Source organism: Bufo gargarizans, chromosome 8, assembly GCF_014858855.1.
Source record: "Bufo gargarizans isolate SCDJY-AF-19 chromosome 8, ASM1485885v1, whole genome shotgun sequence".
Classification (NCBI taxonomy): Eukaryota; Metazoa; Chordata; class Amphibia; order Anura; family Bufonidae; genus Bufo; species Bufo gargarizans.
In genome coordinates, this window is record NC_058087.1 from 172,718,685 (window position 1) to 172,744,464 (window position 25,780).

A 25,780-nucleotide genomic window follows, 5' to 3' on the forward strand; every position below is an offset into this window, starting at 1 on the left:
GTATTGCCTTCTCTGCTGGGCCAAGTATACCCTACATGCTCCCCTGGAAGCTGCCTGAGGTTCAGAGAAGTCAGGCCTAGGAGGCTTACTGCTACAGTCAGTACTGCCGCCACTTTGTCTCCACCTATGGAGCCCATTTGAGTCTCCTATGACCAGCCAGTAACTGTGCCAAATCCTGCTGTAAGAGAGTGCTGCAAGCCCCAGAGGAGAGGAGGACGGGAGTGGTAGTGGTAATCCTCACACCAAAGGCCCTTTCTTCCATTGGGGCACACCCTGATGGTAGTTGAGGTGCCCTTGGTGTTATGAGTGTTGTACGGGTGCAAGGCAGGAGGTGTAGGGTGCAATGGCTTGCGAATAGTGCTGGAGTCAGTAACCAGGCCAGTTGTAGAAAAGAGAGAAGTCTTTACTAAAGTGCAGAATAAGAGTAGTACATCAAACACCAGAATTAACCCTATTAAACTAGCTGACATTAGCGATGTGCTAATGTCAGCTGAACCTAACTAGTCTATTGCTACTTTTATCTATGCCCCCGTTACTCCAGAAATATAGCTTTTATATTATGCTAATTTGCCTCTAGGTGCAGATGGGGGGGGTTGCCCCTGCTCCTAGAGGCTCCGTTCTCCCACCTATGGCCACGCCCTGCTACACTAGATTGACAGGGCAAGCAGCCTTCACCTCCAACTGCTGGCCCTGTGCACTGGGGAAATCTTGCACTGTTAAGTATTCGGCGCAGGCGCTTGCGCCGAAAACTGAACGGGACGGCGCAAGCGCGAGATTTATACGGCAGACAGCGCCGGCAGTAGGAGACCAACGCTGCCTGGCCCTGTCAATCTAGTGTAGCACGGCGTTGCCAGAGGTGGGAGAAGAGAGCCTCTAGTAGCAGGAACAACCCCCCCCCCCTTGCTCCTAGAGGCTAATTAGCATATTATACAAGTAATATTTCTGGAGTAACGGGGGCATAGATAAAAGTAGGAATAGACTAGTTAGGTTCAGCTGACATTCGCACATTGCTAATGTCAGCTAGTTTAATAGGGTTAATTCTGGGGACAGAAACCCTTTAAACAGCAAATCCCTTACTGACTGCCTCCAGTGCCTGGCCATGCAGATTCTGGACCTTCTAGTCCTTACTTTTCTCTCTCTGGAGTACTGTGAAGTAGAGATGATTTCTCTCTGTGGATCTCTTAGAGATAGCGGTTCTTTGGGATGTAGGCCTAGTCCTCTGAGGACTATGTAACTTCTCCCACTTCATCAGCTAGAGGCCTCTTGCACACGACCGTATGTATTTCGCAGTCCGCAAAAAATACGGATGACAGCCGTGTGCATTCTGTATTTTGCGGAACGGAACAGCTGGCCCCTAAAAGAACAGTCCTATCCGTGTCTTTAATGTGGACAATAATAGGACATGTTCTATTTTTTTTACGGAACGTAAATACGGACATACGGAAACAGAATGCACACGGAGTAACTTCCTTTTTTTTTTGTGAAACCATTGAAGTAACGGACACGGAAAGAAAATACGTTTGTGTGCAAGAGGCCAGAAACTGATTGACTGAACTAGGGACTGCTAGCCTCCTACAGGGGCAGAGTCAGGATTTTTAACCCCAACTGATCCATACAAAGTCATACTGAGTATGCAATACAGCAATACATCAAATAGCATGAAGTAATATTACATAATGAAATAACTTTGCAAGTACCATATTCTGGGCTACTACACATGCATGTTGTGGAAATGCCGCAGAGTTTCACTTCTGATTTCAAATCTTCAACAGCACAAACTGATTTAATTGTGGATATCTATGCAAAGTTTCTTCTGGAGCAATGACAAGATGTGTGAACCCTAAAGGCTGGCCATACACATTATATAGCTGACCGCCATTCCTCCGTGCCCCCCTCATACACAGGCTTGACGGAGCATGTATGTGTTCTCTAGAGAGAGAGGAGAGTAAGCCGCTGTAAGCGCTTCTAGTGGCAGCTTATGCCCCTTGAGAACCAAATGATCAGGCATGTTGAAATCCAACTGCCCGATCCGGCTTTCGCCTCCCATCAGCCGTCAGGAGAGAGTTGTTGGGAGGCTCCCATACACATTACCTGGTTGGCCAGTCCCATCAAAATCAGCTGGTTCAGCCGACAATTATCTAATGTGTATGGCCACCTAGGTCAGAATGGTCTACCTCATCCAACGTCCACTTTTCCCTTCAGTCCTTGGGCAAGCTCTTCGTATTCAAATCCACCCTTGGATTGTAAAATCGAGCAGTTTTTTTTTTTACCCAAAGTGAGATCAGCGTCTATGGCATGGTTATAGGCTGTGCCTTCCCTTATGGAGATTTGTCAAAACCAGGGATGCCCAACTTGCAGCCCTTCAGCTATTGTAAAACTACAACTCCCACCATGCCCTGCTGTAGGCTGATAGCTATAGGTTGTCCAGGCATGCTGGGAGTTGTAGTTTTGCAACAGCTGGAGGGCCGCAGCTGGAGGGCCTTTGAAAATAAGATCCAGAATCTTTATAATCTCTGTTTTCCATTGGATAGTGTTGGATAAATCTTCTTCAATACATCTGAGATCTGGCTTCGACCAACTTGCTCTTCCATATGACTTCATACTCGGCAAAAAAATAGACAAGCGAAACAATAGCTCTGTTCACACTACAGCTGGGGTCTATTTTTGAGCAGATCCCATTGACTTGACCAATTCTTGTTTTTTGTTGGCGGTCTAGTATTCTTGGTGGCATCAATGGCTTTATAGACTACTCTGTTCTCAAGGTCAAAAGTACCAGAACCGCAGATGCATTCTTGGACATTTTCACTGGACAGACCATTGGGCGGTGTAGTCTAATATGCAACAAAATGGGCGTTTCTTATTCTTTTAAAGCCATTTTCTAATGTTCCACTCTTTGGAGCTCAAATGTTGGTAAGTATAATGATGGAGAGCAAAAAATTTAACAGAGTCTACCATATGTGATCTTCCATTGCATAAGGAACCTATGTCTCTTTAGCACTTGCAGAAATGTTATAGCTAAAATTCATGAATAAACAGCCCATCCCTATGGTGCCTCTACTGACTGATGGGACGCAAGATGAACTGTCTTCCTCATCACTACATGCCTCAGCCTTGTAAGGACAATCTGTCAAGGCTATTCTTTGGAGATCTTCCACAGAGCATCCATCAGAACGATGACTAGGACATCCCACCTCCGGTAAGATCTCAGAAGATGGCAGGCGTGTCTCTTGTGTTTGAAAACCCCATGATATATTTCCTGTGGTCAGATTTTCAAAAGCTCCCATCTCTGGGGTGGAGGAGTCATTTAAAATATCGTGGAACATGCTGCAGATAGAAGAGTCGATGCTTGGTAGATGAGGTGCATCTTCATTTTCTGAGACGACTTCATGGACTGAAAAGATTCTGTCTTCTTTTTCTTGTGAGCAAAGTTCAAAAGAAACTACGACAACTTCATTCTCCGGTGTATATTTTTCTAATGTACAGTTTTCTCTGATATTGTACTTAACCTTGATCTTCTGCCTCTGTAGGCCTGCCTGAGGCTTCCCATGGGCTTTGGAAACGTTCTTCAGACAACCTCCACTTAAAAAAGTTTTTTTTTTTATGACTTTAGATTTAAAGAAGAGCTGTCTCCTCTCCTGTCTGTTTTAGTAATTACTTGCATTCCCCATGTAATAACAATTCTGAAGTATCTATTCTTATGTCTCTATGCTGTGTCATTCCTTTATTATTCCTGCTAGAAGTTATGGATTAATAACTGGCAGTTTGCAATAATGTAGGACCAGATGGATGTAACAAGTTAGGGGTGTGTCCCTGCACAGTCTGAAACTGGCAACACTGATTGGATAGAGTCAGACTGTACAGGGAAACACCCTCAACTGGTAACTCCCATCTGGACCTTTATTGCAAACTGCTAGCAATTCATTCATAGCGTTAGTAGGAATAATAGAGCAATGGCACAACAATAGATGTTCTGGGATTATTACATGCGGAATGCAAATAGTAAAACAGACATGTTTTAAGTGGACTGCATTCTTCTACAAACAGCACCACTCATGGCTATGACTGGTATTGCAGCTCAGGTATTGACACCGAGTTGCAATACTAGAAATGGCCCATGGAGAATAGTGGCGCTGTTTCTGGAGGAAAGCAGACATGTTTTTCTTAATCTCATAAACCCCTTTAAAGGTACAGTATGGAATCAACACTTACCACGGGTTTGCTGATTTGGATGTTTCATTGGAAGTGCCATGTTGGTTCTAAATTAATAATATGGTAATACCATTAGATCAGCATACAGGGCGCCGTCACAAAATGTCAGAACTTGGTAGTAATGGCCTCTGTGCACAATGCAATATCACCAAAGGTACGGGTTTCAATAGGTTCCTTCTCACCCTCTCGAAAGTGAGATCATAATTGGACAAGAGCAACATATGGCATAAGATGACATCATCATACCTTAGATGTGATCATGTGATCATCTAAATCATTGTTCCCTAACCTGTGGCTCTCCAGATGTTGTAAAACTACAACCCCCATCAGGCCCGGACAGCCTGGTGCTGTTAGAGCATGATAGGAGTTGAGGTTTTGCAACAGGGGAGTATACTTTTGTGGAGGCATAAGTGTGCTCAAACTTTGGCAAACAATGGCCATATGCCATAAACGCTTAAGTTCCCAACCTTTGTTCCACCAGGTGAGGTTACCTGTAGCTGCTGTATCTCCGAGGTGGGACCCCAATCTATCAGACATAGTTGGGAAAGACCCTCTAACACAAACTTAGCTCTGCTATATCAGCACGTGTTTATGTCTCCTGATATTGGCTCACCTGTATCACCGTGGTCAAGCTGCTCTTTGCAGGATCGGGGATGTTATCCCACCATTGTTTTTTCCACCTACATTTGGAGACAAGACGGTCATTGTATAAAAGGAAGACTTCCGATACACTTGTGTCTCCAAACTCACTAATACAAAGTAATACAAGACAGTAAAATTTTTCTAGTGGGCTAGTCTGACTCTGACTCAACTCTCTGTGCACTTATTAACCAGAGAGGGTGAGCTTGTGCTCATAAACCCCAGCCAAACAGAACAGACAGAGCTACAGTCAAAGTATTAGGGGGAGGGTGGACAGGCCAGCAACCTGATCCTCTGATAAGAGGTTTTTAAGGTTTACATGACTAGCGTATTGTCGAGTCGTTCTCCTTACCGTCTCCCCCATTCCATCGCCAATAAAAACACGACACCGCAAGTGGATTTTATTGGCCACAGCAGCCATTTTATTATTAGACATAAATAACAACCTACCCAAGGCCTTCCCACCACATAGTAACATAGTAACATAGTACATAAGGCCGAAAAAAGACATTTGTCCATCCAGTTCGGCCTGTCATCCTGCAAGTTTAGAACCTTACCAAACCACCGATACCCTGAGTAACAGCACAGGGAGGGTCCAATAAACCTGACGGATAACTGCCCCGCCCCTCACTTAAATTACCTCTAGCCGATAAAACACCAGCTCAGAGGCAGAACCCACTAACCATGGGCAACAAACATGGGCAGATACACGCCATATCACTTCCCCCCAAATCCAATACCTGGGGAGTCCAGAGCCCCTTTTGGCCTCCTCCCCACCACGCCAGAGCCACCATAACCAATAACTCCAATGACCCACCACTGCCCATGACACAAGGGGGGGGAACCCTCACCCCCTTGCGTCTCGCCACACCCGCAGCGCCAACTCAATCCTGTCCTGTAATCCTGAACACCACAAGTAAATGCCTACGGCACCCCATCCCCTCTCCAGAATGCCCCCTCTCCTGCTTCAAGTTCCCTATGACGCACAGCAATACCGCCATTCCGCACCACAAAATGACCCACCGCCCTATTAACTTTTATCCTTGCCTTGTTCAATCTCTCCACCGATCTGGCGTCCCTTCATTGCTTCCACGGCACAATATCGAACCAAACCGTAACCACCCTCGAAAACTGAGCCCAAAGATGAAGCAAGTCAAACTTAATATCCTTCATAAGCTCCCAAAAGGGGCGCACCCCCAAATCATTACCCCCTACATGCAACACCAAGACCCCTGGGGTGTATCCAACCTCACAAACCTGTCAAACTCAGCAGAACCCGACTCCCCAGCATTCCTCTCATCCCCAACCACCGAATCACCACCACCTCTCTTGGAAAACCCAACTGCCTTCTGTTCAGCCTGACCGCTGCATGCAACTCTTCCCAAAAAACGTAGGAGTGGCTCATAATCCACACCAGGCAAGCAGCACCACCTGAAAGGGACACAAACTGTCACGGCCATGGTCATGGTCGTGACTCCTGAACCGCATGCGGTTGTCAGCGGTTTGGTCTGTTGTCAATCACAGGTGAGGGCTGTGGTATTTGCCTCACCTGTGGTTGCCGCTGGCAACAGTATTTATGTGGCAGCATAGCAGCCTGAGCTGTATCCTTGCAGCTTGCTATGTTGTGCATGCGGTTGCACTTGACTTGTGTGATTGGTGTGCACTTCCCATGTTTGGTGTGCACGGGGTTGTTTGTGTGTTCACTTCCCCTTTAAGTTGCTGTTTCCCTTGTCTGGTGTGTGAAGGGTTAATTCCCTTCCTAGGCTGTGAGCACTGGGTGTGTCCGCGTGGGTGTGGCCACTTTGGGCTATATAGCCTAGTTGGAGATCAGTAGCTGAGGGGTGCTTCAGCCATGCTTTGCTGGAGACACCCGCCTGGTATTTCCATCTGCCAGTGGGGGCCACGCTTGTGGTCATAAACAAATTGTGACTCTTAGGTTTATGTTGATGTCCACTTGATGTTTTCCTTTGTTATGTTATGCACCTATGGATCTGGGTTCCTGTGTGTTTGTGTGTGTGCTGTGTCCATTGGTGTTTGGGTGTGGACACTTGCTTGTATTGCACGGGATCCAGTCTGTGTGTCTGTGGCAGGTAGGTGTGGAAGTGCTTTTCATCCTCCTGCCATATCCATAGGCCGTTTATGTTCTCTTCCCTTTGCAGCTTGGCTAGTGAGACTCCTGTTCCTCCGTGCCTAGGAAGAACAGGTTGTCTTACCCTGCTCCTTGTTCCAGGGCAATCCTGAGGGCTAGCAGGGTCCCCAAGGCATACGGTGTATGAGTCCTCCCACCTTCAGGGTTGACTCATATGGTTAGGAGTCAGGGTCAGTTTAGGGACGCGATAGGAGGTGACCTGCTCCCTAATACTGTCGTCCTGGCAAAGCAGCGCTTTACATCTTCGGGCATCGCACGGCTGAGGGTTTTCCCCATCCTCAGCCGTGACACAAACACAACGAATCAACAACATAAGGCCCCCAACATGCCCGTACCCCTAGCCAAAAATTACCCCTTATAGCAACACTGGCCTAATGTATGACCGAAAACAATGGACTCCCATCATCCAATGTTACGAATAACCTCGTCCCCCAGCCCACTCTAAGCCGCCTCAGTGGCCATGCCAATATAAAAAGAATGACCCCCAAACAACGCAGAATGGCAATAAACTGAAAACGAGAAAGAAACAACCCATCCTCATGGACCAACAACAATCCGTCAGCACCAACATCTCGCACCCCAAACTCTCTAAGACACCGTACGGGGCACGCGGCTGACCCATCCACCTGGAATAAAACCACCCGACACCCCTGACCCAACTGATTAGTTTTCGACCTCCTAATACAGAATTCCACTCTATCGTGGAAAAAAATCCACATCCTCTCTTCGTAGCCCTCCAGCCCGGCATTTGCTCGGATTAACCAACTCCCCAAAGTGCAACTCCCCAACGAAGGCTAGAAAAAAAGCCAACTGAAACAACCTTACCTCTCCGACGAACACACAAACCTGCCCCAATTGCCCCATCAGACCCCCCAACAAATTAAAAGAGATGGGTCAATGCTGATTTACCCCAGGCGACCGCCTCCTCCAACCCTTTAGCACCTGCAAAACCCAAAATGATCACATCTATTACGCCCCGACTCTTATAACCAAAAGCCACCCCCACCATAAACGTATTCATCCTGGACATCGACCACCCCTCATCCCTACAGTGCCCCTCAAACAACAGCAGCCAATCCCCCCATCTAACCCACACCCATGAAAACGCTGCTTCCATTCCTCCATAACCCCCATGCCCTCTTGTACGCCACCCAGGTCCCTGAGGCCAAAGATCCCTTCACCAACTCCTCTACCGACCAAATGGCAGATTCCACAAATCCTGGGGGAAGCTTACTCCCTGATCGTCCGCCTCCGGTGCCAGCACCCGAAACCGGTCCCACTGAAATCGAGACAAGGCATCCGCAATTGAGTTACTCACCCCCTAGGTACGTGGGACGCTACTATCCAAGCATTCAAGGATAAACAACCCAAAACCAAATGCTGCAGCAAGAACACTACGACGAAGCTGAAAGGCGATTAATGGCCTCCACCACTTCTCAATTGTCGCAATGGAATTGCACCTTTTTATTCCAGAAAAATTCCCTCCAAATGGACACCACCACGATGGGGAAGAGCTCTAGCAACACCAAATTCTTCACCCAACCGTCCTCCTTCCATCGCGTTCGCCACTCCTCCACACACCAATGACCCTGCAAATATGCCCCAAATCCGTACCCCCCCGCTGAATCCATAAACAAGTTCAGATCGGTTGCCACCACCACGTCAGCCATCCAAAATGACCGCCCATTATAGCCGTACAAAGTGATGACGAGCCTGTACCCCTGCTGTCGCTTAGGCTAACCTCCTACAAAAAATCTGCCCCATGGGCATAATACAGCACACAGAATTAAGCTGCCCCAATAGAGACTGTACCTCACAAAGCCGCATTTTTCACTGCCCACACGCCGCAGACACAACCCGTCGTAGATCCTCAACCTTGTCCTCCGGCACCCTGCACTCAATTGTAACAGTATCAATGACTAACTCAACACCGTTGTAGAGCCCTCCATTTTTTCTGACGCCAAGGGAACCCCAAAACGTTGCGACATAGCCTAGAAGAAATGCAACATCACAGAGCATCAATTCGAACTCGGCGGCCCAATGAACAAAAAATCATCCAAATAATGGATAATAGAACCCCAACCCGACCAATCGCCACCCATTCCAAAAACTTACTAAACGTCTCAAAGTAGGCGCATGAAACCGAACAACCCATGGGCAAACACCGATCAACGAGGAGCCCCCTGTCCCAAAAACAACCAAGCAAACAACCGGCAAATATCAATCTTAGATAACAGAGCTCCCTGCCCATATTCCCGAACCCGACGAACCGCCTCATCAAATGATGTATACACCACAGAACACAGTTCCGGTGCGATACGGTTATTAACCGAACCCCCTTATGGAAACAAAAGGTGGTGTATAAGTCAAAATTTATTAGGCTCCCTCTTCGGCATAACCCCGAGAGGTGACACACGCAAATCTGGCACCGGTAAGTCCCCAAAGGGATCCGCCATGTGACCCAACTCCACCTCTTTACGTAACTTTTCAGACGCCACCCCTGGTAACTCTTTTGCTGACCTCAGATTCTTTCCCCCCTGCCAACACTCCCCTTCAATGAATGGGATACGAAAACCCTCACTAAAACCTGCCAAAAGAAACTCCTCCTCCTCTGCATTCGGGTACCTATTTAGAAAGGGCAGCATCTCGGTTACCCGAATTGGCATCCGCCCCTTTTCCAGCTGCATCCCCCCAACCCTTTCCCTTACGTCCCTTGAACGACATCTGTGCTCCATGATTCCCACTACATGAGGAACACCCAGGCTTAAATTTGCACTTGTCCCCATACTTGCATCCGCCGTCGTTAAACAGGAAACATAGCCCCTTTTGCGCGGCCGCTGTGCGCTCTGGTTGCCCAGAACCCCTGGCGCCCCCTGGAAAGGGCTTTCCTGCCCTAACCGGAGCTATCACCCGCATCCACAGCCCAATGTCTTTATGATTCCAACGGATGCTTTAACGAACCGCCTTCCACAGCCGAAATTGTTCATCGACCTCAACCACCCCTGCCCCCCCATACACTCGGTATGCCTCACCTATCGCGTCCAGGTAACAGAAAAGCGCGGACCAATATTACGGCGCCTTCTCCCCAATGACGCTGGCCAGGATCACAAATGCCTGCAACCAATTGGAAAAAGTCAGGGGGATCAAATGGTACTGCTGCTTATCCTCATCCTCTTTCTTCTTATGCTCCTTTTGGTCCCTATCTAGATTAAATCCAGTGGGTGTAACGAGAAAATGTCCACATGCTCCCCTTTCCAAATTCTTTCCTTTACCTCCGGCTTCAAATGGGCCCCCAGAGGCCCTTCAAAGCAAACACACACCTCCCACTTTCCCGAGTCATCCAAACGAGGCTCTCCCCCCCTCTTTCTCTTTAGCCCCCTCCTCCTTACCCCCTTCCTTATCAACCGACCCTTGTGACGCTGCCCCTGACGAACCGCTGGCCCCTGTGCTCACGGCCCTACCATCCCCAGCCACTTCTGCCACCACTGCCCCGCTACTACCCGCTGTTCCTGACCTCTGTAAAACCCACATTGCCAATGGCAACCCCGTCGTCTAACCTGCGCCAACCAACCCTTTTACTAAATCCTGCAAGCCCAATAACAACTCACCCAAAGCACCCGAGACAGACACCCCTGAGCCCCCCCAATGCCAGGAGACCCCCCAAGATAAGAAACCGTTATTGGGGAATCCCCGTGTGTCTCACGTAGCTGCATGGTCGCTGTGATTCCCCCAGCCGAACAGTGAGGTAGTAGAGCATGATTGGCGCTGGTCTCCCCTCCGGCCGTCCTCTGGTCTTCAGCACCGCCTGTGCTCCCTCTTGCTGCTGCTGCCAAGGCCTGCACTTTCGCAGCCTTTCCACTAGGCGCTGACACCTCTGTAGCTGAGGCCGACTCTGAGCCAGCCACGTGCTGCCCGACCCTGGAAGCCAGCAAAGGGCTGCCACCTTGACCCCGCCGTCCCACAGAAGGGCCCTGGATCTCTCTCCCACGCCGGGCGCGGTCACCCCGGCCTGGGGCACCTACCGATTCCAAGTCTGCCTCCCAAACGCCTGCATCAGAGGAGGAGGTGTCTAGCCTCCCTCTCCCTGGGTCCTGCCTCACTGTCGGATTCTACCCGGCACACGACTGCTGGGGTGCCATGCGCTTACCCACGGTGCGTGCCGGAGGGGCTCCTCACCCGGGGTCTCCTCTGGACTGAGGCGCGCCGGAGGCCTTGTCCTCTGCAGTCGGCAAGGGGGGGAGCCTAGCAGCCGAATTCCCCGACCCCGGTAGCAAGCCCTGAACGAATGCCTGCAGCCACTCTGGTCCCCTGCTCTCCGCTGCTCCCCGGAGCTGCGCCAGCCACATACTGGACAAAGGTGAACAGCCTACACACTAACATGTACAGCAGCAGCTCTGACAAGGGCTGCTGCACTTAATCTTCTGTCCTCACAAAATAGCCCCTTTTCCCGCCCTTGATCCTACACCCCTCCCCTAGCCCCACCGCCCCCTCCTGCCCACCCGTTACCCCTTAGATACCTAACCTCCACTCCTTCCAAACCCTGTCATGTCAGGCCTCCCCCAGGCTTGCAGCCCCAGGTCCGGCCTGTACTTATGCCGATTTCACAGCTGATTGTCTGGATGGAAGCATTCTTTCCCGATAGTCTTTATTTACATGCAGCGATCTCCTTCACAGTATGAGGACGAGGGATCACTATAGCGATTGCTCATCCCCATACAGAATCATTGTTTCCGGGCAGCAGATCGCTGTTTACAGCGCACGATCTGCTGCCCAGAAATGCTGATTGGAGGGCCTGCATGAACGACAGGATCACCGGAGCATTTCGCTCATTCATCGGGTGATCGGCGGCACATTTAGATGGGCACATTGTTGGAAAGAGCGTTTGCAGGAACAGTCGTTCCCGATAATCTGCCCAACAATCGGGCCGTGTAAATCCACCTTTAGTGTGCACGTCCAGCCTGACTACTGATTCGATCACCTAATGACAAAATACCCAACACATAGAGTATACAGTATATGCAGGTAACTTGTACACTAACTGCTACATAATAAAGGCATATCACATGGAAGATAATAAATGTATTACCTGTAGGAAATGTCTGTATAATCTAAGTTGAAATCCTTGGTGCAGTCGCTGCTTGAGTTGACCACTTCCCAAAAACAAACAATGCTCTCATAAAAATCACTGAAACAGTCCAAACCTTGTATCCTGTGAATGTTCTGAGCTGGAGAGAAAAGAGCAAATGTTCTAGAAGATCAGCTCAGCTTCCTTCTCATTCTTAGACCCAGGGCGGAGGCCGGCCATAGGCATTAAAGGGGTTACGCCATGATTGATGTGAAAAATTTAAATCAGACATCATATAGTACTTGACAATAGCTTAGAACCAGCCCTGTACCTCACATGGATCCAGAAATCTCCCCATCCACTGCTCCGATTGCTCGCTAGATTATCTTCAGCATGGCAGCTCAGGGGGCATGTCCCTTCTGCTGCAGCTCTCTTCCTGTAACTGCTACAGCTTCTAACAGAACATATGGCTGGTGGCAGTTGAAGATTTAAACTGAGCGCGTGCGACCAGTTCAGTGAGATAAAAAAAATAAGGAAAAGAACAAACAGCAGGTGGCGCTATACAGATACATTTTATTGAATAGCTCACCGGCTATACTACATTTTTTATTACATGCAATTACAAAAGTATTCAGATCCAGGTGCTGGTTTCAATGTAGAATATGTTTTGTGAAACAACCCCTTTAACTGTTTGTCGAATGCTCATCTAGCCGACAGATATCTGTCCCAGCTCCCCCATGCACACTTGGCTTTGGCTGAGCATGCATGTGCTCTTAATAGCGATAGTCTAGTAAACAGCTGACAGGTTTGTCTCCTGAGACCAAAATTATTGGGCATGTTGAAAGCCATCTCCCCTAATATCTGATGTTGGTTGTGTAATGTCCCAGAGCGCCATTACCACTCGTTTGCACCTTGCTACCATCTCCAATATGCTAACATATGTCATCAAAATGTATTTCATGTCATCTTTGAACAATGTGCATATTTATGTCTATGAAACTGTTTATGTTCATGTAATTGCCTGGTACACCAGCAGATGGCGGCAACAAGGCAGAGATAGCTTCTCTGAAGAGGAGCCTTCTGGTTACTTCCAGACCTCTCTAGAGAGGGAGGAGTTTTAGGTAGTGGGTAAGTCAGTCTACCCTACATCCTCTGGGAAGAGGTTGTGTGAGGAGTCTTGTCTGACTTAACCCCTGCTAGGGGAAGGCAGCAGGCCCGGTCCTGTCTGGATGGGTTCTGTTAGTCCTACACCAGCCTTATCACTGGAGGTTTGCACATCCAAGCTGAACCTAGAGCTTGAGGTGCTCCAAAGCCAGCACAAGAAGTTCCTAGGATTCAAGTAAGAGACAGACTACAGACAGCTACACTAAGTTCCAGCAGAAGAGGAAAGTTCCTCTTTACTCCAGCTAGCATAGCAGGGCTGAGATTGTTGCAGAGAAGTATTTGCCTGCCATTAATACCAATACCTGCTGATGACCAAGATATCATTTGGAAACTGGATTGCCGTTTATGCCAAGTAAAGCTGTGTTTAATGTTACTACCAGTCTGGACTCTGGACTTTATTCTACTTATTCATCATCCAAGTTCACCTACCCCCTTTTGCACTGCTTCGAACCACACCACATCTGGGATCCACTGATATCCAGGTAGGAACACCATGACACGTGTATATAACATCTACAGAGACTGTAGGCCACCCTGCACCACTCTGGCAATCCTACCCCTGGGTATCAACATTACCATCTACAAAGGGAGCCTTGTGCTTCTGCTGCTTTATCGCAGCTGGTGTCACGTTTACTTGCTCTATAAGAGGGACATATTTCATAGAAACCTCCCAAGGGGCAACGGATACCCCAGACATGGCCTAGTGGGCCCGTTGCAGTTGATCAGTACCGCCTAAAGTGGCAGGTAACCCCCCCCCCCCACCCACCCACATAACAATACATATATGGAATTTTAATGAGTCCACTGAGTCCACCATTATTATTAAAACTTCATATGTCTTGGGGCATACTTCAAGCTCATCCACGGCGTGTCCTTTTGGCCTCCTTGGACCTGTGACATCTTTTTCACAAATGTATAGAAAACACATTCCTAAAGAAATCACCATACGGTATACGTTACATAAAATCAATAATCTTTACATGTATAGAAAAGCGCATGCCGCTTCTTTCTAGCGGCATCCCGCAAAAAAAAAAATGATAACTATACCACATAGCATAGGATTTTTTAACATGGGCCCCCGGGGGCAACATAAGCCATGGGGCATACATCCAAAGCATCTCTTGTAGACATATATATCGGGAAATCCTTGCAGCGTAAACACTGCAAACACAGAGCTTGGCATAAACTGTGCCTTAATAAAGTCCCAAATTCTCACAATGCCGTTTTTGCATAAAAACCTGCAACTTTTTCAGCACCCGCCTTATTGGAATAGTGCTAAAAAAGTGGGTGTGGTTTATGTTTATGAAAAACGAGTTACTTCTGTAATTTACTTTCTGTTACAACAATGCTCCAGCGGTGAGATATTCTCTTTACTTCATTATAATGGTGCCCCCTGGTGTTTAATCTGTATAGTAATGTGCGCGTCCAGCTACTAAGGTGGTCGCATATGCTCAGTTCCAGCCTTCAACTGCCACTAGTAGCACCTGCTGTTAGAAGCTGTGACTTAGGCCAGTCTCACATGTGTGTAAGAGACAGCGGTATTTCCCATACTAAACGCTGCTCCTGTGACACAAACTCATGGTATTATAATGATTTCTAATGCTGCGTGTTCCCGCCCAGCCTTCGCTGTACTGAACTGTGCTGATGGCGTTAATGGAGTACAATACAGTACAGCCAAGGTCAGGCAGGAACACACAGCATTATAAATCATTATAATGTCGTGAGTTTGTGTCATAGGAGCAGCGTTCAGTCCATGTAATACTGCTGTCACACAAAGCGTATTTCTGGGACTGAATACGCTCTTGTGAAATTGGCCTGACAGGGGGAAAGCTGCAGCAGAAAGGACACACCCCATGAGCTGTGATAGGGAGAGCTGCAGCTAAAAGGACATATCGCCCAAGCTGTGATAGAGAGCGAGCTGCATCAGGAAGGACTCACCCCTTGAGCTGTGAAAGAGATGGCGCTGAAGCAGAAAGGACACACACCCTGAGCTGTGATAGGGAGAGAGCTGCAGCAGAAAGGAAATGCCCCTGAGCTGTGATAGGGAGAGAGCTGCAGCAGAAAGGAAATGCCCCTGAGGTGTTATAGGGAGAGAGCTTCAGCACAAAGGAAAATCCTCTGAGGTGTTATAGGGAAATAGCTGCAGCAGAAAGGACACACCCCCTAAGCTGCCAGCCTGAAATAAATCTAGCAGAGCAATTGCAGCAATGACAACCCCTTTAACTCCTAGAAGGTCTCTCTGTGCTTCAGCCCTGCGGACATGTAGAACCCCTTTAATAAACAGTCTTACATTACCGTCTCCGTCAACTGTCCGCCTATGGCGAGTGTTCCTGGCACAAATGCTGCTCCTATCATCAGGTCTCATGTACTTCCTTCCCTAGCTGAGGGGCTGTCCACCTAATCTGCTGAACCCGGCATGCCAGAGAATCACATCTTACAACACGAGCAGTGATAAAGCAAGCCGAAACCTATCCATTTTGGGAAGCCGCAGGTTGTGACTCACACGGAGGTCATGTCCTCTTGCAGAAACATTTTTCACAGGAAAGGAAGCAAAGTAGCATAATGTGTATGAGTAAAAAAAAAAATGTATGTGAACTGTCTAAATCCTTGCCGTTTTAGGTGTTTGTGTTCCTACACACACAAATTTTCTATGGCTTTTTTTTCCAGCTGAACCCCGCAAAAAATAGCATGCCTTTTTTCTCGCCAGGTGTGCTTTTTTGTAAATATTTAATGCAAACTGTTTGTTTGCCCACTGGCGTCTTCTTTATGGCAGCGTGAATGTGAGGATGCTGGCAATAGAAGCCAAAAAGGCAAAAAAATAAAAAAACAAAAACAGCAGGAGCAAAATAGCTCTCTATTTTCTATAAACCTTTAGCTAATATCTGGAGCTGGCATTTTTACAATAAACAAATGCACCAAAAACACAAGTGCAAAAAAGCAAAAACAAAACATCACTAAAAACACGAAAGAACATCAGCAAAAACCTATGCGCGAACCCACCTTAACCCCTATTGCACCTTAAGGACTTGATGTGTGAATAACTTTAAAATGCCTTTACTTACCCAGGCCGTTCTGAGATAGTACTTCATGACACTGCTAAAATTGGGTCAAAAAAGTTAATTTTTTTGCATAAAAAAATACCAAATTTACCCAAAATTTTGAAACATTACCAAATTTCAAAGTTTCAGTTTCTTTACTTCTGTAATACATAGTAATACCCCGAAAAATTGTGATGACTTTACATTCCCTATATGTCTACTTCATGTTTGTATCATTTTGGGAATGATATTTTATTTTTTGGGGATGTTACAAAGCTTAGAAGTTTAGAAGCAAATTTTGAAATTTTTCTGAAATTTTCCAAATCCCACTTTTTATGGACCAGTCCAGGTCGGAAGTCATTGTTTTGAGGCTTACGTAATAGAAACCACCCAAAATGACCCCATTTTAGAAACTACACCCCTCAAGGTATTCAAAACTGATTTTACAAACTTTGTTAACCCTTTAGGTCACAAGAGTTCATGGCAAATGAACATAAAATTTAAGAATTTCGATTTTTGGGAAAATTTTCTAATATAATATATTTTTTCCAGGAACAAAGCAAGGGTTAACTGCCAAACAAAACTCAATATGGGTTGCCCTGATTCTGTAGTTTGCAGAAACACCCCATATGTGGTCCTAAACTACTGTTTGGCCAAACGGGAGGACGTAGAAGGATGGGAACGCCATATGTTTTTTGCAGGACTGGTTTTGTTTATACCATGTCCCATTTCAAGCCCCCCGTTGCACCCCTAGAATAGAAATTTCAAAAAAGTGACTCCATCTAAGAAAGTACACCCCTCAATGTATTCAAAACTGGGTTTACAAACGTTGTTAACCCTTTAGGTGTTCCACAAGAGTTAATGGCAGATGGAGAAACAATTTAGAAATTTCTATTTTTTTAAAATGTTTCCATTTTAACCCATTTTTTCCAGTAATAAAGTAAGGGTTAACAGCCAAACAAAACTCAATATACAAAACTCAATATGGTTTGCCCTGATTCTGTAGTTTGCAGAAACACGCCATATGTGGTCCTAAACTATTGTTTGGCCAAACGGGAGGACGTAGAAGGAGGGGAACGCCATATGGGTTTTGGAAGGCAGATTTTGCAGGACTGGTTTTGTTTATACCATAAATTGCTTTTTTTGACATAGTTTTTATTAGAATTTTTTTACGGCGTTTATCGAGGGGTTAGTTTATGGGGTATTTTTATAGAGAAGAATTTTACGGACGCGCGATGCCCAATATGTATGGCTCTCAGACTTTGGAGACACTAAGCAGGCATCCTCAAACTGCGGCCCTCCAGATGTTGTAAAACTACAATTCCCACCATGCCCTGCTGATAGCTGTAGGTTGTCTGGGCATGCTGGGAGTTGTAGTTTTACAACATCTAGAGGGCCGCAGTTTGAGGATACCTGCACTAAAACTAATATTTTTTGGGGGAAAAAATTGTTTCCGTGTCTCCAAAGTCTGAGAGCCATAGTTTTTTATGTTCTCTAGTGGACTGTTGGGGATTATGAAAATTTAGTACTCCATGGAAGTGTGATACTCCCTGAAGCAATCGATAACGCAGAGTGTCAAACTGAGTGGTGGTGTCCTTCCGTATCCCCCTCTTGTGACACACTCTGCATATTTTTTGGGTTCGTCCCTTCTTTCCAGTATGGGGGACCACACCTGGAAAGTGTTGGCCAGGGACGATCCGGGCGCCTACAGTTCCCGAGGTACTCCGGCCTGCTCTTTCCCGGTCTGAAAAAATCAGGGCCTTGAGGACTGCCTCATAGAATTGGAGGAATGTCCCTGTGCTGCCAGCGCTTTGGGATAGTACAAAAGCGTTGTACAAGGCAACCTGTACCAAGTAGACCGCAACTTTTTTGTACCATGCCCGGGTTTTGCGCATGGCATTATATGGCTTGAGGACTTGATCAGAGAGATCAACTCCTCCCATATACCGATTGTAGTCGACGATACAATCAGGCTTGAGGACCGTTGCCGCGGTACCTCGCACAGGGACAGGGGTGGTGCTGTTACCGTAGATTGTGGACAGCATAAGGACATCCCTCTTGTCCTTATACCTGACCTGCAACAGGTTTCCACTGGTAAGTGCACGAGTCTCACCCCTGGGGATAGGTACCTGGAGGGGGTGAGCAGGGAGGCCGCGCTGATTTTTCCGCACGGTCCTACAAGCGGACGTGGATCTGGCGGCAAGGGACTGGAACAAGGGGATACTGGTATAAAAGTTATCCACGTACAAGTGGTAACCCTTATCTAGCAGTGGGTACATAAGGTCCCACACGAGTTTCCCGCTAACACCCAGAGTGGGGGGACATTCTGGGGGTTCAATATGGGAATCTCGCCCCTCGTACACACAAAATTTGTAAGTGTACCCTGAGGTACTCTCACGAATTTTTTACATTTTCACACAATACCTTGAATATATTGGCGAAAACTGAGTCTCCCCTTGAAAGCAACGAGAGACTCATCAACCGCGACCTCCCTTCCAGGTACGTAGGCCTACTGAAATGTGGCCCCAAAGTGATCGATGACCGGCCGTATCTTATACAGACAGTCATAGGCAGGATCTGAATAATGCAGACATTTCCGGATGGCCTCAAATCGGGGGCGTGTCATGGCCATACTGTAGAGTGGCAGCATTCCTGGGTGGGTCTAGGGCAGTGATGGCGAACCTTTTACAGACTGAGTGCCCAAACTGTAACATAAAACCCACATATTTATCGCAAAGTGCCAACACCGCAATGTAACCTGAATACTACAACCCAGTATAGTATATCTATCATTTAGCTATAATAGCCTGCCTACATTTAGTGCGCTGCTTGTGCTGTTTATAGCATGCTGTGCGCTGATAAATGGCAGGAAGAGTCTAAGGCATATTGATACGGCTTAGACATTTTCAAGGGTGTGAGTGCCGCCTCTGGTCTAGGGTCTCACAGCTAAGTGCTGTGGACCCCAAACACCAGAAACACTGAATCAGTTAAAGTTTTTTTTTTCCCCCTAACTAACTCTCCCTTCTATCCCTGCCTAATCGTGCCTCTCCCTCACTGACCCTAACCTACCTGGAGGGTGATGGGTGCAGGAGGGTGATGGGTGCCGACGGGGGGGGGGGAGGGGGGTTCACAGAAGCTGGTGCAGAACGGTCCTCACAGTGCAGGAGCAGCAGCACGAAGAGGAGGGGAGAGGGGAGCGTCGGGAGTTTGAATCTCCCGCCTCTCTCCCCGCACCAATCAGCACCGAGGACAGCACCGCTGCTCCCCAAATGCTCGAACTGTGATTGGTGGTGTGTAATCACACCACCGATTACCGTCCTTTTCCGGTTCAACGGGTCACCGGAGACCCAAATGGACCGGAAACGCAGCAAACTGCAGGTCTGAATTGACCTGCGCTTTGCTGCGATCGCCGATACGGGGGGTCATATGACCCCCCCCGGCGTTGTGACAGGATGCCCGCTGAATGATTTCAGCGGACATCCTGTTCCTATTAACCCCCGTCGCGCCACAATCTAGTTTTAAAATTATGACGTACCGGTACGTCATGGGTCCTTAAGGACTCGGGAAACATGCCATACCGGTACGTCATAAGTCCTTAAGGGGTTAATAGTGGAATACTGGGGTAGTACAGGTCAAGTGAAAAATGTATAAATAGCGACATGAATAAATAAACACACAAATAAAAAACAACAACAAACAAATGAAAAATAAAAAACAAATAAGAATAATTTTTCTTCCTTCTGGGATTCACGTCCCCACCTATCCCTTGGTTGAACTTGATGGACTTACGTCTTTTTTCAACCGTATTAACTATGTAACTATGTAATAAAAAAATATAATAAAAAAAATGAAAAAATATGAATATAAAAAAATTATATCACCCAAAAACCACACACACTGCCGGGGGACTATATTCTGTGCCATGGATGTATTGTATGTGGACATCATGAACATGATGTAACTAATGCACCAATATCACAATATATGTATTAGGCTACTTTCACACCTGCGTTTAGGTGCGGATCCGTCTGGCATCTGCACAGACGGATCCGCACCAATAATGCAAACGCTGGTATCCGTTCAGAACGGATCCGTCTGCATTAGGCCTCATGCACAAGACAGTATTTTTTCACGGTCCGCAAAACTGGGTTCTGTTGTTCCGTGATCCGTGTCCGTTTTTTCTTCTGTGTGTCTTCCTTGATTTTTGGAGGATCACCAGACCAGAAAAGTGAAAAAAAATCTAAGTCAAGTTTGCCTTGAAAATGATAGGAAAAAAAACGGACACGGATCACGGGTGCGGATGACAATCTTGTGTGCCTCCATGTTTTTTCACAGACCAATTGACTTGAATTGGTCCGCGAACCGTTGTCCGTCAAAAAAAATAGGACAGGCCGTATTTTTTTGACGGACAGGATGCGGATGAAAGTCAATGGGTCTGCAGAAAATCACAGAAAACGGAACAACGGACACGGATGCACACAACGGTCGTGTGCATGAGGCCTTACTCTGTCAAAAAAAAGTCTAAGTCTAAGTGTACAATGCTGCCCATAATTATTCATACCCCTGGCAAATTTTGACTTAAAGTTACTTTTATTCAACCAGCAAGTCATTTTTTGACGGGAAAGGACATAGGTGTCTCCCAAAAGATAATAAGATGATGTACAAGAGGCATTATTGTGGAAAAAAACATTTCTCAGCTTTTATTTACATTTGAGCAAAAACTGTCCAGTCCAAAATTATTCATACCCTTCTCAATAATCAATAGAAAAGCCTTTATTGGCTATTACAGCAATCAAACACTTCCTATGATTGCAGACCCCCTTATGAATGTCTCCACAGGTATTTTTGCCCATTCATCTTTAGCAATGAGCTCCAAATCTTTCAGGTTGGAGGGTCTTCTTGCCATCACCCTGATCTTTAGCTCCCTCCACAGAGGGATTCAAGTCTGGACTCTGGCTGGGCCACTCCAAAACGTTAATGTTGTTGTCTGCTAACCATTTCTTCACCACTTTTGCTGTGTATTTTGGGTCAGTGTCCTGCTGAAATGTCCACTGGTGCCCAAGGCCAAGTTTCTCTGCAGACTGCCTGATGTTGTCGATGAGAATCCTCATGTATTGCTCTTTTTTTATGGTGCCGTTTACTGTGATTAGGTTCCCTGGTCCATTGGCTGAAAAAACACCCCAAAGCATTAGGTTCCCACCACCATGTTTGACAGTGGGGATGGTGTTCTTTGGGTTGAAGGCTTCTCCTTTTTTATGCCAAATAAAGGAAACATCATTGTGACCAAACAATTTAAAAAAAATTTCATCTGACCATAACACAGAAGACCAGAAGTCTTCTTCTTTGTACAGAGGAGCCTTTGTGTGCCTTATCTGGAGAAGTGGCGTCCTCCTTGGTCTGCATTGTGCAGTGTCCGTTGGATTGTCTGCCTTGAGACATTGCCACCAGCAGAGCCCAGATTCACCAGGATGGCCTTGGTGGTGATACTTGGATCCTTTTTCACCTGTCTAACTATCCTCGTGGCCAGAATAGGTGTCACTTTTGGCTTCCGACCACGTGATCTGAGATTTTCCACAGTGCGGAAGATCTTGTATTTTTTGCTCAAATGTAAATAAAAGCTGAGAATTTATTTTTTCCCCCACAATAATGCCTCTTGTACATCGTCTTATTATCTTTTGGGAGACACCTATGTCATTTCCCATCAAAAAATTACTTGCTGGTTGAATAAAAGTAACTTTAGGTCAAAATTTGCCTGGGGTAAGAATAATTATGGGCAGCACTGTAGGTCAAACGGATCCGTCCTGACTTACATTGAAAGTCAATGGGGGACGGATCCGTTTACAATTGCACCATATTGTGTCAATGTAGACGGATCCGTCCCCATTGACTTGCATTGTAAGTCAGGACGGATCCGTTTGGCTCTGCACGGCGCTGCAAGCAGCGTTTTGGTGTCCGCCTCCAGAGCAGAATGGAGGCTGAACGGAGGCAAACTGATGCATTATCCATTCAGAATGCATTGGGGCTAAACTGATCCGTTTTGGGCCGCTTGTGAGAGCCTTAAAACGGATCTTACAGGCGGATCCAGAAACGGCAGTGTGAAAGTAGCCTTATTTAAAATCCACATGAATCCTTCCCTGTGACTAATGTTGTCTTTCTATCCCCACAAATAAACAAAAAAAAAATAGTATCTGGGGTCTTTGCGCCCATTTAAAGTTACTGCATACCAGGCAGGAGGCGCACTAGAAAATGGAGGCCTTTGTTCTTGAGCAATATAGTAATGATGTAGGTGGAGCAAGTTCACATATTAAAATAAAAATACATTGAATTAAAGTTAATCGAATCCCCTCTCAGGAAAGCCTTGGTCGGAGCAGCGATCAGCAGTCGGTTGAACTATTGTAATGCCTTGTACATGGGACTCCCTAAGAAGAACTTGCATAGACTTCAACTTGTGCAGAATGCCGCAGCAAGGCTACTAACGGGTGTTGCCCGCCGAGAGCATATCACTCCCTCTCTTAATGCCTTGCACTGGCTCCCCGTCCAACAATGGGGGATGTTCAAGATTGGATGCTTCGTGCATAGGGTATTCCATGGTGTGGGGCGCTTGTACCTGCGACGTAAATTAACCAGGTACGCCCCGTTGAGGTCTAGTAACTCTGCGAATTTTAACATCCCGCAAGTTAACAAGATCAGATGTGGAGGTAGATCCTTTTCGGCTCAAGGGGCCAGATTTTGGAACCACCTACCTCTGGCCCTGAAAATGATTCCCAGTCTTCTCTCATTCAGACGTGCACTGAAAACCCTACTTTTCAAACAGGCGTTTGATCTTCCTATGTAACACTTATTTTTTGTTAGGCGCCTTATTCTCTAGGCCTTTGCGGCCCATGGCACAGTGTCATGCCTTCTTCTTTTTCCTCCCTTGTTGAATCAGCCAGCTAAGCGCATCGAGGCCCTAAGGGTAAGACTGCGTGTACACAAGACTATACATCATCATCATCATCATATTTCGTTTTGTTGCACACAGGAGAGTGCGGGGATTATTTTGCGACATATCTGGAGGCTGGTTAAATTATGTTAAATGGCAAAAGGAAATACAATGAAGGAAATTTGCAATTTTTTTTCCATTGTTTTCTCAATTTCTGACAAATAAAAAGTAAAAGATGTGGTACCAATGTCTTAACCAGGGGCGGACTGGGAACTTAAAGTGCCATCAGCGCAAAATACATCCCCAAAAACTTCCACTGGCCGGCTGTGAGGAGGGCTCAGGTGGCCCCACCGGGAAATTTCCCTGTAAGGTCTATGGCCAATCCGTCCCTGATCTTAACAACACGTTAAAGCCCAATCTGTGCCGTCCTACCCATCCTCCCCCAAAAAAGAAAAAACCTATTTGGCCAGAATGTAAAAAAAAATAATTAAATATTTATCCTTAGAATGTGGCAATTCAAAACTTGCTTTGGACTGTCAGGCATTCAAAGATCTTGGTGTTGAAAGGGTTAAATATATGTACATTAGAAAAGTGTATGATTTCTGCTATAAACAAATACTGTTAAATAAAAAAACTAAAAATAGTTTTTGAATGACAAAACTAGCATACCGTATATAGTGTTATTATTGAATGCTGTTAGCATCCCTCTTTCACTTTACATCGGGCCCTTTCTGCGACAGGCTCTTTAAAGGGAACCTGTCATGTGGATATTTGATTATAATCTAACTAATTATATACAATCATTAACTACTAAAAAGTGCCTTAGATGTTTTCACTTACTGGTGTGACAGATGGTTACCTCATAATATACACAAAGATACCACATGCTAATGAGCTGATTTGAGTCCAGCGTGATGTCATTGAGTCCAGCGTTTATTTAATTCAGAGATATAGCCACTCCCCGCCCACCTGCTGCTGATTCATATGGAAAAAAACTGTCATTCAGCAGCAGGTAGGCGGGGAGAGTCAGGAGCTCATAAATATTCATGACTCATCATTATCAGCTGGAGTTTTTCAATACAAGATGTTGGCAGATTGACTGGGTCAATTAAAGAAAGTGACCGAGCATTTTGCTAAGAGAATCAGTCACTTATTTATGTTGCCCTTAGTTAGGACACCATAAAACTGGTGATAGGTTCCCTTTAAATGAGATACGATCGTCTTGTATATTGTAGACTGGCGCCCATTATCTGTCTGTGTAATCTGACCCTTATATCCGTCCGGCCTAATGTTTTTGTATAGTGTTGAAATGCGTTCTTTCATCCTATGTGCAAAACCTTACATTTATCTACATTATACGGTACTTCCACCCAAGCTTATCATTTTAACAAATCGCTCCTTAAATGTAATATTTGGTCCAAAAAATTGAAGATGCTTCCTCTTTTACAAAGAAGATACAAAGCAAGTAAGACACACAGAAACATTGTGGCCTGTACATTGTATCATCCTGACATCCAATAGGGTTAATGTAAGAGAACGCCCGCACAAGCTGAAGAGGGCATTGATCCACACCCCTTGCACAATACACAATAGTACACTTTTCTGGACATTCGTGTTGCGTTTACCTGTTGTGCTAATGTCGTGTTACCATCTTTTACTGTATTTTGCAAGTACCGTGCCTCTTAGAAGCTGCTGTGATGTTCTGCATTGTATACTGGTGGGCACGGAGGGCTGGTGAAGTCTCTGTTCATGCACGCAGACACAATTGCACCACATGGGCTCCATACTAAGATAGAACCGGGGTATATAGTGAGTGATTCTGGTGAGATAGTGTGTGTGTATAGAGTGTACAGAGAACCTGTCATGTACAAGACAAGTAGAGGCTTGCCAGAGACGGTGGAGGAGATCTATGAAGAGCTGGGTGCTGCCAAAATTGGTCACCGAATAGGCAATGACGGTGATAATCCTGCTGAGCGGTTGCGGACTACTTCCAGCACATTGATCCTGTACTGGACTGCTGCCAGGAAAAAGGCTTTGAGGTCTAGACCGTAGACCCATGCGTATATCTTGCCCCTTGAGCCAGATGGACATTAGGTTATGAATAAAAACCCAGCTGGGGTCCAAAACGCGTTTTTTTTTTTTTTTCTATTCTGCATCCAGTCACTGCCTTTATGCACTGAGATTTTAATCATCTAATAAAACCTTGGATTTTTCTACTATGCTACAAATGGTTTAGGATCACTACCAGCATGTTTCTGTACCGTGGCCAGGTGGAAATCAAATTATCCTGGCCTGCGACAAGAAATTGGGTGGCAAGTCCACGGTGGCCCAGCATTTACTAAATACCAGCAGCTGCTCTATGAGGCGAGCAGGGACTGTAACCATTAAGCTGTGTGTGCCCAATAGAGACTGTAACCAGTAAGCTGTATGCTCTACACAGACTGAAACCACCAAGCTGTGAGCCATTACTTGTAACCGCCAAGCTGTGTACCTATTTGAGACTGTAACTAGGGCCATTGTCTGTAACTATTACACTTGTTGCCCCATCAGGAGTAAAGTTCTGTTCCTTTAAATTGTGCTGTGCCCGCCCTCAT

At 46.3% G+C, this 25,780-nt stretch overlaps 1 protein-coding gene across 1 annotated transcript; it reads right to left on the minus strand.

Annotated features, from left to right (window-relative positions):
* Positions 1–2,938: 2,938 nt before the first annotated feature.
* LOC122945491 lies at positions 2,939–15,591 on the minus strand. The gene is made up of 5 exons (XM_044304557.1): positions 15,522–15,591; positions 12,084–12,222; positions 4,823–4,889; positions 4,210–4,256; positions 2,939–3,579 (listed from the first exon to the last, which is right to left on the minus strand). Exons 1-5 carry the CDS (start codon positions 15,589–15,591, stop codon positions 2,982–2,984), a joined length of 921 nt encoding a protein of 306 aa, XP_044160492.1. The 3' UTR covers positions 2,939–2,981.
* Positions 15,592–25,780: the final 10,189 nt, after the last annotated feature.

Excerpts from the sequence above, each read along its gene's own strand:
- LOC122945491 (XM_044304557.1), bottom strand. The coding sequence starts at position 15,591 with ATGAGACCTGATGATAGGAGCAGCATTTGTGCCAGGAACACTCGCCAT. Across the intron at positions 12,223-15,521 it reads GCGGACAGTTGACGGAGACG|CTCAGAACATTCACAGGATA; the intron begins GTAATGTAAGAC and ends TTTTCTCTCCAG. Across the intron at positions 3,580-4,209 it reads TCCAAATCAGCAAACCCGTG|TGGAGGTTGTCTGAAGAACG; the intron begins GTAAGTGTTGAT and ends AACTTTTTTAAG.